Below are 12232 nucleotides of genomic sequence, written 5' to 3' on the forward strand. Positions count from 1 at the left end.
TCGGCAGTTCCCTTTTTTCAGAAAGTAACGACAACAAGCCTTCGACCGTGTGTTTCACCCAACTTTTAATTAAGACCACATAATTCCAGACATCGCAAGATTGAGTTTGGTCTCGAGGTACAAATAGCGCTGCAAAGTAACCTTGAACACCTGGTTCAGAAGTCAAAAGCAGTTTTTAAAGATTTAAAATTTTAAAGAGTCCTTCTTTAAAGTACTTCCTTAGGCAGAAGAACACAGTTGGATTTTTCAAGTTGTCCATGCTGAACCAAACCACGACAGGATTAGCCAAAAGACATGAAGAGGAAGGACTGAGACAAAGGGCAGCTGTTCTGGGAGTTCTGCTTCTGGGCAGTGGTTTGAAGGACGAGCTTATCAGTACTTCGATGGAGAAGCACACCCATGATTCATGTTTTAAAGGAGGGGGAACCCGAGGATACCTGAATGTCCCCATCACTGTCCCCATCACTGCCAGGTTTATAGGGCAGGCAGGTTCTGCCTTCCAAATCTGCACGCAAACCCTGGCCCCTCTCCATTTGTAAGCACTGCTCACATCTCCAGAGTCAACACTCTCAACTTGTCATCAGATTTATACTGTCACAGAAAATGCATTATCCCTTCTCACAACTGTTAGTGAAAAATAACCAATAATCCAGTTAAATACCTCTTGCATTTCTATAATTTACGTACTTGTGAATGTCCCTTTAATAACATGAATAAGGGTGCCAAACACATACTGAAACTCATTATAATTAAAAGCATAATTAAAATACATTCAGATAATTATTATAGCCAGAACATACAACTGTATCCCAATTAACATTTAAAACTTCTTCATTAATTTCAAATCATCTTGGTTTCTATTGGACAACCAAGTAGATCATATTTACATTAAAATATTGAAAAATATTAATCATTGGGGTTTTATCATTAATAGTTGTAACACCGCAAGTCTGTCAAAGGCCATTTGCAATATGCTACACTTGTAGCAAAAGCTTCGCAGGAAACTACATGATTCAATCTGGTATTTAAATCAGACAAAAACAATTAAAAGCGTTCCTAAAGTCATGGCCTTAAAACCAAATAAAACAGCATACAAAATGGTTTCACTTGTAAGAGGAAAAGTGACTGGGTTTTTGTTTAAGCAAACACTTGATTCCTTTCCCACTGAATTTTACAGCTGTCCCATCAACAAAACCCTAGCCCTTGTTATTCGGATTGCATCGCTAGGTACCAATTTTATTTCCCACAGTTTGAGAGAAACGTAAAGCAAGAACAGTCACCACTGGAAATGTTTCCAGGTGGGAAACCTGCACACAGTAGCAGTGAAGTCATCAGGCAATATCTGGCTACATCATTTACCAGTACGCGCTCTTCTGAGGACAAAGCCCTTCCTTTGTCAGATAGTTGGCCAAAATAATTCATATAAAACTCAGTATTATATCAAGGAGGTCTGCAAAGCACTTAACGTAGAACTTTCAAAGGCTCCAAGTACACTGAATGGATGAGGACCAAGGCGGCCGTGCACCCACGGCACTCCTACACGGTTTGCGGTGGCTTTTATGGGCAGGTCAACACAGCAAAACCAGAGGAAGCAGCGTGGAGCTCCCATCCGTGGAATCGAGAGCAAGAACTGAAGACACAACTGTATCTGACTTGACAGTAGTATCTCATTAGAATGGTTACATTTTTTTTGAAGATATGCACACAGATGCTAAAAATTACACATTTTATATAAATAACCACTTTGTTATATGTAGTCAGTGCCAGTGTGACTTGGGAAAGTTTGTACCACCGTTCAGGTGCTGTCTGCAGATGCTGGTTTGGTCTTCCACTTTTTTCTTCCTATAATTTCTTCATCAAATATTTCTCTCTCCCTGAAAAGAAACACGTTGAAGTTCTGTAGTAAAAATAATCTTAACATATTAAACAGTTCGCAGCATGTTACAGTAACTTGGCAAGAATGCTTCCCACCTTTAATCATTTTGATACTTAGACAGTGAGAAAGCTTGCCATAAAGAAGGGAGGATACTGAACTCTCCTGCCCTTATGCACAACACTTTTCTGTATAAACAGTAAACTAGTAAGAAAAATTCAGAGAATACTAAAAATAAAGATACCTCTTGCTCACAGATGGTCCTTTTATGTACTTCTCCTCTGCCTTCTTGTAATCAATGTCATCCACAACAGAAATTGCATAAATGATGGCCTATAAAAGTATTTATTTAAATTATACTTGTGAAACAAAAGATAAATTACAACCAGTGATTTGAAACTGTCTCAGCAGATGAGCACATTTTTAGAATAAGGTTCCTCAACCACTTAGAAAACTTGAAGTTACTTGTTGTTTACCTGAAGGTCTTAAATAAATAATAAAAATTGTCCTTTAGCATTCCCAGAGGAGTATTTTTATAACCAGATTAAACTATTCTTCATACTAATTTTGTTTCTACAGAAGTTACTAATGCTCTCCAAGGTGAGTTCCCAGGAAGAAAAGTATCTAAAAGCACAACTGTTAAAACAAACAACCCACCCACCCCCCAACAAAGAACCCAAGAAAACCCAGAGATAACTTGCCAGATTAAAAAAAACCCAGCCAAACAAACCACAACACAAAGCTTTGAAGCATTTTGGAAGTAATCAAAATACAGCACAAGGCAATCATTCTGCCTTTAAAAAAAAAATAAAATTAAATAAAATCACACTACCTAAAGACTCTCCATTCTGTGCTAACACCGTAAAAATCAGCATTTTGAATGACACTGGTTCACATCTCAGCCAAAACCCTGTCAGCCTACTAACATCCAAAGCACCCACAGGAAGCACGTAGCTATTAACCCTGGGGCTTTAGTTAGCTATTTACTCCAAGATGTAATGTAAACATATTTGTTCTCTGATTACTAGCCAATGAACGTGGCTTAAGAGCTTCCTGTCCCAAGTTTAGTATTCTTCACCCAAGATACACACAGATCAGCACAGCTCCATGGCCCTGGAGCAGAATGGACCATGACCCAAGTTGGTGGGCAGACCGGGAACAGTCCGCAAGTCATTCACCTCAAATCACCCAAATCTAGTGTTATTTACTTAAACATGTACTTTTCTCAGTGTTTCGTGTTTACTTACTTCAGGCAAAAGGACGTCTGAAATAAATTTGATTCCATCTCCATTTATTTGATGCAGATTTTTACTGTGTGTTTCATGATATACTTCCTTCAAGTAGTTCACTACAAGGTCTAATTGTTCTTCATCTTCTAAATAAGTTTCAATGCAGGTCACATACTGACTTGAATTCAGGAATTCCTTGAGCCAGCGGGATTGTTTTCTGCTTTTCAAAATAGCCAAAAGATGCTCTTCAGCCCCCTTCATCTTCACTATAAACTCCACTATCTTTTTATTCGCTTTATCTCTAGCGGCTCTTGTTCTGTCAGGAAGAAGTTTCTTGGAGGGTTTCCGAGGTGAAGTTTCTTCAACATACTCCTCAATATGTTCGTCTGCTATGTTTGGAAAAGTCATTTGGACTAAACGTTGATAACCTTCCTTTCTGACTGGGTAGCCTGAAAGAAAAGCCACAATCATTCTTACTTAAATACACAAAACAAGAAGCTCTCTTACATGTGTATTTACATACACAACTACAAAATAAGGGATTTTCTTGATAAAGGAGTTGGTTTTCTTCCTCCCCTACCCCACCAAATATTAATTTTGTCTTAAAAGATTAGGGAGTTGAAACTCTGACAGGAGTTCTGAAATTAACTCTCTACAACACAAAGTCACCAGTTACCTGACTGCCTTTAACAATCAACGTTTAACTGCTGTTGTGGGACTGAAAAACTTTAGGGCACAATAACTAGTAATTTTAACTGTACCCCCTCACTGGGTCCAATGCCTAACTCAAAACACACGTAAACATGAATGCTAAATTTAGTAGGTAAGAAGAGAATACAAAAGATCATTAATTCACTTACTGATATCAGCAGCAAAATATTCCAAGAAGGATCCCGTAAAAGAGTGACAACCTAAAAAGCCCAAACCAGGGTTATTTATCAGTTCAATTAAGCCTATGAAACAAAGCTGACAGTTTTGGCATTATCTTTTTTCTGATGTACATCAGGACACATGACATTATCCAACTCATCTACTTACCTACTCTAATGCAGTAATCAGAAATCAATCGAATACACCACTCAATTTCTTGGCGATAATCTTCCTTGGCTTGTTCCTAAAAAAAAAAAAAAAAAAAAAAAAAGCACACCATTTACAGTCCTAAAAAACCAAAACCAAAGTAGCCCATTGCAGCTTTTAAGTCTAGGACACTAACCAGGCAACAGCTAACGATAATCAATCAAAGTTTACTTGTCATCTTCTGTATTCTCCTGAAATTCAACTTCTGCCATCACTTTGTCATGCAGCATGAGAGCTGCTTAGAAAACTCACAAGTGAGAACACAGCAAGAGTCCTCAGCAATGCCTGCCTCCCACATACAGCGGTATTCTGAGCAGCAGCCTCACCAAGGCAGAGAAAGGTGTCAGGGGATCCCCCTCCCATATTATTCTCCACCTTGTGCAGCATGAATTAACGTTTCCTTTTTTTTTTTTTTTTTTTTTTTTTTTTACTTTGTTGAATAGAGGGAGTGAGAACAGACAACTGTGGAAACACCCAGACCAGCCCGCTGCACCACACTCCCTCCCCCCATCAGTTATACATTGTATATACAACTTGATTTTCCCAACACATGTATAACTTATAGTTACATGTTAGCAGTAGTACTTACTATGAGGTGTTGCTTTTCTTTACAATCAAAGTGCTTCAGATTCTTAAGAGGTACCAAGAAACTTGATGAAACAAAGGAACATGTTTAAGGAAAAGAGGCAGTTCAGTTGCACCTCTCTATTTACTGCAATTCTACATCTCCCTGAAAACCAGATTTCATAAGGAATTCAGGAACACAGGTTTTACTAGTTTCAGTTTTCATAATAAGCTAAAGTCATGGAATCTTTTAACAAATGAGAAGTACCTGTTTTTTAAAACAAAACTCAAGGCAAGCCTTGAGTGTTTCTGGTTTAGGTACCGCATGTAAAACTCACTAGCTGGGTCCCCAGCCCTTTTTTTTCTTCCTGACATAAATGTCAGCTGTTCACAAACATGCCAGCCTGTCCCAACTGGCAGCATTAAGCATACCTGCAAATCCCTACCTTACTTGGTCCCTCCTTCTGAGATCAACCTCAGTTTTCACTGACAATGTAATTGCCCTGTACCAGGAAGAGAGTACAGGACGCCACGTAAAAGAAACTGAATGTTCGGGACATGATTAGAATCCACAGCACTTACCCTTTTGTCTTGTCATTTGTACTTCCTTCTATTAAGAGCACACATGCCTTTCTGTATTTCCGCTTCACATATTTAACCTGTTGAAAGGATAGCCTCATTAGCAACCCAGAATCCTAATACTCTTACAAAGCAGAAGCATTTTGCATAGATATTATGCAATACACCCCATACTCAATTTTTCATATTTGTGTAACTTCCTTCAAGTTTAAAGTGGCAAGAATAGCAAATTACCCAAATGAAGCATTTTTTGTTAGTGCACAAGGGCCCATCCTCCTCTGTTTGCTGGGTGCAACAACCCTACTTCACGATACAAGACACAAAAGCTCAGTAGTAGTCCTCTCCTCCAATATAAACACATGTGAACTAACCACTTTTCATTTTTTACATGCTTTTGTCACATGCAAATTTATTTTTATTACCTTTGGAACACTTCTACTGGAAGATCTTTAACATTACCAGCTCTACACAAGTCAAGAAGGGCAAAAGATACTCAAGCACTCGGTAAGCTGCTCCTTATCAGACCCCTTGCAATATCACCCTAAGAAGGCAGTGAGCTGTTCTTACCACTGCTGGCCAATAAGGATACCTTCGCAATTTGCACCAGACCAAAATCCCTTCTTCAATTGATTGTGGTTCTATGATGAAAAAATAAAGTAATTCTTAAAAAAACCCCAAAAACAAACCGGCCAAGACAGTTGGCTCACCTTCTCTTGTCAGCCTCCTTCTAGGAGTTTCAATACTTTCTTGTATTCTTCAATACTTTTACAGGTTTCAAGTAAGGTGACAGAACGCCCACCTCCACACCCCCCAAAACACAGCACAGGTAGCTCTGAACAATGGAACTCAGAAATGTCAACCCTAGGGCCTTGCCCAGTTTCACAACAATGTGCATTCCATTCTGTTTCAAAAAGCCTTTTTGGGGCATCCAGGAAATGCATTTTATTCCAAGCCTGAACAAAGTTGGATTCACTTTCTAGAAAGGTCAGGACTCATTACCATAGCTCATCAGCAAACTAGAAGCACACACCCCCCTGAAAGAGCACACCAATCTTGGGTAAAGAAGTCTCACATAAGTACACCGATGTGTAAATCTCACCTTGATGTGATAAAACACTAGGAAGTTCCTCATCCTCCTCCTCTTCATCTACCAGAGCCGAGAGACAAAACAGACTCTCTGAGGGAAGTGCCTCTGAGGGCAGGTCAGACGATTCCATCCCTGTGAACAGCAACAAGCACCAGCGTTCATAAGGGTGGGATGGTAAGTATCAGCTTCAGACCAGGCGAAACACACAACTGTGGAAGTGATTCCACAGCAGCATGAGTCACTGTAACGCAAGGATCAGTCACACCATACACACTCTCAATTCTTTGCCTAGGTAAAAGCTTAATTATCTGAATTAAAAAGGGAAAGGAACAAGAACGGGCTTGTTTCAGAACTCTGTACCAGCCTGTTCCTTTACATAACATCATTTCATCTCAACACTAACCAGACAGCAGCACAGAAAAAAACCTAAGTGTAAAATTAGCAGGTCCTCTAGCAAAGGGTAATGATTACTGTTAATTACAGTTTTTCAATGCAAAACCCTGGACAACCTAAAAGCCACACTAACCTTTAGCCAGGACTAAAGCGATTGCATTTTTAAGTTCTCCAAAACCTAAACCAAAAGGAAATATTCACAAAAGCAATGCAACAGTCCAAGATGAGCAAGAGCGCTCGACTATCACATGGGATGATGTTTTCCCTTCCCCCAGTGATCTGCCCACCTTCATCTTCCTCAAAGTCAGGCAGCTGAAACTGCTTCACTTTATTCATAACCATGTATAAAGTTTTCTTTTCCTCCTCCTTACACAGAGAGAGGAAGCTCTCAGAACACATCCCACGGCTCGAAGACCCAGGGCAATTCGTTTTTCTGTACGAGGACACAGTTGCACTGATCTGCTGATCTCCATCATTCCATTTTAAACTCACTGGCTTTTCATTTCTATTTAATGGCTTTGCTAGACTTTCACTCTCGCTATTGATGCTTTTTTCATAATCATCCAAGGCACTTTTACAAGAGGAATCCAGTAATGTCCTCCTAGGGTCCCCTCTGCTGTTTGCCCTGCTGACAGGTACCACTGTGCCAGATGTGCAGGGGACAGACAGCAGAGACCCTTCCTCAGCAAGCAGCTGTCCTTGATCCTTGGGGAAATCATTCCTACACGATATGGGTGATCCTGCACCTCTTCGTCCTTTTCTTCCTTGCTTACTTTTTTCCTCCTTTGGCACAAGGGAGACTTCATTACTTGTTTTGGACTTTTTCAATGAGCTGGGTTTGGTTTTTTTCTGTCCTGGTAGTGATTCTGATATTTTGCAATTTTGACTATGTGACTTTGATATATTGTTCAAGTTCCCAGCACCACATCTGGAAGGGTCTGTTCCACTTTCATGTGCTTTAGCGTTCTCCAAAATGACAGAACCTTTCTGGGTTTGTTCTTTTGTATCAGTCTTCAGGCTGGGGTTATTTTTTTGTTCCCTTTTCGTCATTCCAGAAGCCTTAGGCTTTGGCTTGTCTTTAGAGTGAAAAAGCGATCGACAGCTACGTAAGTGGGTAGATGAGAGAAATTCTACATTGTTCTCCTGGGATAACTGAGTATTCAGTCCTTCTTCTGAAGGTGGTACTTGTCTGGCTGAGTCATTTTGATTCAAAATATCCAGGGCAATTTTAAGAGAACGGCGATATGTCAGTTCTTTGACAGCGTCGCTTGAATTATTGTTTTGATCTGATGAAGAAGAACATGCAATAAATGCAATGACCTTTACTTGTATATAAGAAAGAAATAAGTGCATCTTTTATTTAAGATGCAACTTAACACTTCAATCATCCATGATTCTTAGGCAAAATATATAGGGACACACAAAGCACAATCTTCCAATGCCCTGTTTTGATGGAAATACAAGTTTCTCCATTCCTTCCAACACATTACATAAAGGAAGAGCAAAAGTAGCTGTGATCCCATTTAGTCTATTTTCAAACTTTATGAACTGAATGGCAAGAGGGGAAAAGAAATGCAAAAAACACCCCCTTCATAAATACATAAGTGCAATATATAACTACTGCCCACCAGGCTAACTACTTGTGTGTATTTTACACTGAGAATATAAACAAGGCAGCAAATGGTTTGACATCTCACTTAAGTTAGAGGCGATGTTTTCTATACATTCTTTCTTCAGCGGTACAGCATCTGCACAGTTCACACTAATCCTGAAAATACAAGAACACAGACTGAAAACATCACACTATTAAACCCCGCTAACAGCACGACACTGCCTTCATGTGGCAAGAAATTTGCAGTACTTTTTTTTTCCCCCCACAAAACCTGTATTTGTTAACAGAAGAAAAAGAAAAAAAACCCACCCACATGAAGAATGCCTGAGCATTCCAAGCTAAGCATGTTATTTATAGATGTTCCACAAGACAGTTCTATGACCAGCTCTAAAGAAGCAATGGGTTGTGGGTTAGCTACCTGATGCTTCTGTAAATCAATGATTTCATTTCACAGGTATCTTTGGATAAACAGATTACTTTTTCTTTTTTAAATGTCTAAGAGTGCAAACATACACCAGTAACAAGGATACTTAACTGTTCTGCCAAGCCAACTATTTCAACTTTAAAAGTCTCCTTTGCATTAGTAACAGATGTTTTCCCAGCAACTCCAGTTTTGCACAAAACCTACATTCAAGGGAAAAATATGCATTTAAAATCCTTGAACAAATCTCTTAGAATATAGGACAGGTCTGAGATAAAAATAGTTTTAGTATGAGCAGCACAGAACGGACTGATATTCCATGGCACCTGAGTGCAGCATTAGGATCTCTACAGAGTAGCTCTTTTTAAAAGTATATATGTGTTTACTGGGAACACTTACTTACTACGCCGTTGACCCAGTATTAATTTATATCCAGAAACCTTTCCTCATTTGAAGATCTGCTTTACCTTTGCTGGCCATAAATGCTCCTTCCACATGCAAAGAACATACTCTTGATCTGTCATGACTGTGTTTCAAGTAGAAAAGGAAAATTCCAGCGTGCTCTGAAGAAGAAGGGAAGAGTTACCCAACATTTAGTCCATTTTTGTCTTGCTTTTTTAAAAAGAAATGTAGAACTTGAACTGAAGACATTATTATCGTTATATATTGCTTTACCTTTGAGATCACTGGACTAATAGTCTGCACACATTCTCCAATATTTAAGTTCTAATAGAGTATCTTTCTATAGCCGTGCAACATAAGGTGGCTTTACGGAATACGTAAGTGTAGAAAACACTGTCACAAACAAACAAAATACACTGCTGTGGGCTTGCACGTTCTGCAGCTCCCTGCTACCAAATCCTGCCAATAGACACCACTTGTCATATCCTACAAATGACACCATCCTGTGCCCATTGATACATGTAGTTTACAATTGTAAACCGAGTGAACCAGCTCCAGAACCCCATGCATGTTTCTTTAAGACATGAAAGGCTTTAAGAAAGGACCCATTAAGGAGAAGCAAATCTTCCCGTACTTACAAAGCCGATGGTTTAAGCTTGCCCGGCACACCGGAACGTGGTCCTGCCACTGAAACACAGGGAGAAGCAGATGTTACTACAGTGCTGAAGGCCAAGCCCCACGGGCTCGGGTAGGGACTAAACCCACGGCCGAGCGGCTCCGGGAAACCACGACGCTCCAGCAGCTCCACCTCGGCCTGCTCCCCCTGCCCGGGCCGCCCCTGCCCCGGCCTCCCCGCGCTCAGCGCCGGGCCCAGCTCTGAGCGGCGCGGGCCGCCCCACCGGGCCCCACCACCAGAGAAGGGCCGAAGCGTAGGGGAAGCGGGCCCGGCGCCCCCAGCCTGGGGGCTCCCACAGCGCTGAGGGGACGGGCCGCCCGCCCTCGCGTTTCCTCAGCCCCACTGCGAGGCGGCGAGGCGCCAAGCCGCCGCCCGCCCCCCCAACCCCCGGTGCGAGGCCCCAGGCGGCCATTACCGTGCCCGAACCTAGCTCTGCGATGCCGCCCCTCCCACACCAGGCCACCGCCCTGGCCGGCTGTGCGCATGCGCCGTCCTCCCCGCCAAGGCGACAGCCAATCGGTGCCCTCCATTCGCGCTCAGAACGCTTCCTTCCCGCCGCCAAACACACACGCTCCTACCAATCAAGACGTCCGCTCCTCCGATCGCTCCACCCCCTACTTCTACTATTGGAGGGTCGGGGCCACACCCCGCCCCTCGGAGAAGCGGCCTTGCTCCTGGCGCCACTTCCTCTTCGTGACGCTGTGACGTCACGGCTCGCCTCGTTTGCGAGTCCCGGGCGGCTGGGGAGTGGGGGTGACGTAGTACGGCCCGCGCCGTGACGTCAGAGCGCGGCACGGAGCTCCCCCGGCCCAGGCCTCCCACCCCGGCAGCCCCCGAGAGGCCCGGGAGACCCCGCGGCCTGGGAGGCCTCGGGCCGGAGCTGCTGAGGGGGGCGCGGTTCGTTTTCCCGCCTCCCCTGCTGGGAGCCAGCACCCCCCTGCCTGTCCCAGGTGTGCTTCGTGCCCCGGGAACGGGCCCTGCAGCCGCCGTGCTCGTCCCAGCACTTCCCTCAGTTAAAGGTCAGTTAAAGGCGCTTTTGTGGTTCGAGGTTCAATTACTTTGTAGGCCCCAGTGCCCCCAGTAGCATTGTCCCTGCTCCTGGTGTGTATTTACAACCAGATCCGTCAGCCCCACCATGCTCAGACAAACGGCTGTAGATTTAGTCACCCAGAGCCTGAAAATAAATTGTATGAAAAGGGGTTAAAAAAATCAGGGAAAAAAAAAAATAGCCTTCAGCAAGCTGCTATTTGGCCCTGTCAGTATTTAACTCTTGTATTCCAAGAATTAACTGAAAACAGAGCCCATGTTATGATGTTTGATATTTTATTAGTTGTCTATACTTCTTTATAAATACCTGCAATATCAGAAATGTCACCACTATACTGAAGTAGGAAGTTATTAAAACACATTCTGAAAACAGCGTACAGACCAAAATGGCATCTCCTATTAGTTTTACTCCCAGGAGTACATTTTTTTTTTCCTATCTTTAAGTACTGATATTTGTGGAATAATGCTTTGTTGATATAAGAAGCAAACTCCTTTTTTTTTTTTTTTTTTTTCCTACAGTTTTCCCTCCAGTGCCTTCCATTGCTGACGACACTTTGTTACTCGCTGTTACCTCATTGATCCCGTATTTCCCATTATTCTGCAGAATTGGGAGTGGTCTGCAGGCAGGGCAACATTACTCAGCATTTCCCAGCATCAGTCCCTCCCTCAAGGGCTCTGAGTGTCCTCAGAACTCCGGCCTGGTCCTGCAAAGCGTTTAAGTAAGTATTTCATGTCAAAGGGTATAAAATAGTCTTTTAAGACCCAGGTTAGTAAACAACATGGTTAAAGATGTTCTGGCCCCACTGGAGAAAATGGGGACACATCATGGAGTGTGAAGGACAGGGTGTCACCGATAAAGACTGGCGTTCAGCACACTGCAAGGTTCAGCCCTCTGTATTAAAAAAAGGAGAGAAAACAACTGCCCCTCCTGCAAAATGCAAAGAAAACCAGATAATTTTCCCCTCGCTGAAGCATTCTCCCATGTTACCAGTGCCTGCTTTCTCCAAAGCGGTATCTTGCTGTGCACCTGTTTCCCCGCTGAAGGTATGACCACTAGTTAAAAAAAAGCAGTGCATTTCTGGTTGAAACATTTTTCCAATTAAAAAACCCTCTTGAACGTCCAATCTCTCCTTTGCATTCAGCTTCACAAGCACCCTAAACATAAATGAGCTTCATACAGTATGGATCAGCCCTTATACATAGTCTTTATGATTTCTGCTTGTGCTGTAAATAAATATGAAAGTTGTGTTACATTTGCCTTCCTGCCACTCT

The 12232-nt window shown here is 42.3% G+C and overlaps 1 protein-coding gene and 1 long non-coding RNA gene across 5 annotated transcripts; one reads left to right on the forward strand and one right to left on the reverse strand.

The window, feature by feature from the left end:
- Window positions 1-48: 48 nt before the first annotated feature.
- PWWP3A (PWWP domain containing 3A, DNA repair factor) lies at window positions 49-10403 on the reverse strand. Of its 4 annotated transcripts, none has more exons than XM_080383798.1 (15): window positions 10340-10403; window positions 9876-9924; window positions 9303-9398; window positions 8950-9038; window positions 8500-8570; window positions 7090-8088; window positions 6422-6541; window positions 5890-5960; window positions 5326-5402; window positions 4769-4829; window positions 4141-4216; window positions 3963-4013; window positions 3121-3551; window positions 2118-2206; window positions 49-1874 (listed from the first exon to the last, which is right to left on the reverse strand). In XM_080383798.1, exons 3-15 carry the CDS (start codon window positions 9357-9359, stop codon window positions 1796-1798), a joined length of 2271 nt encoding a protein of 756 aa, XP_080239924.1. In that variant the 5' UTR covers window positions 9360-9398; window positions 9876-9924; window positions 10340-10403; the 3' UTR covers window positions 49-1795. The 4 variants fall into 4 exon arrangements, with proteins under 4 accessions (XP_080239924.1, XP_080239926.1, XP_080239923.1 ...); XM_080383800.1 differs by having other exon boundaries at window positions 7174-8088; window positions 10329-10388; XM_080383797.1 differs by having other exon boundaries at window positions 10329-10388.
- Window positions 10404-10511: 108 nt separating this feature from the next.
- On the forward strand, window positions 10512-12213 carry LOC308062399. Its single transcript, XR_013927556.1, has 2 exons — window positions 10512-10932; window positions 11480-12213. It is a non-coding gene; the product is annotated as an uncharacterized lncRNA (long non-coding RNA).
- The last annotated feature ends 19 nt before the right edge of the window (window positions 12214-12232 follow it).

The sequence above is a fragment of the Falco punctatus genome, assembly GCF_963210335.1.
Source record: "Falco punctatus genome assembly, chromosome: 4".
NCBI lineage: Eukaryota > Metazoa > Chordata > Aves > Falconiformes > Falconidae > Falco > Falco punctatus.

Excerpts from the sequence above, each read along its gene's own strand:
- PWWP3A (XM_080383798.1), bottom strand. The coding sequence starts at position 9,359 with ATGACAGATCAAGAGTATGTTCTTTGCATGTGGAAGGAGCATTTATGG. Across the intron at positions 3,552-3,962 it reads ATATTTTGCTGCTGATATCA|GCTACCCAGTCAGAAAGGAA; the intron begins GTAAGTGAATTA and ends CTTTTCTTTCAG. Across the intron at positions 2,207-3,120 it reads CAGACGTCCTTTTGCCTGAA|GCCATCATTTATGCAATTTC; the intron begins GTAAGTAAACAC and ends ATACTTTTATAG.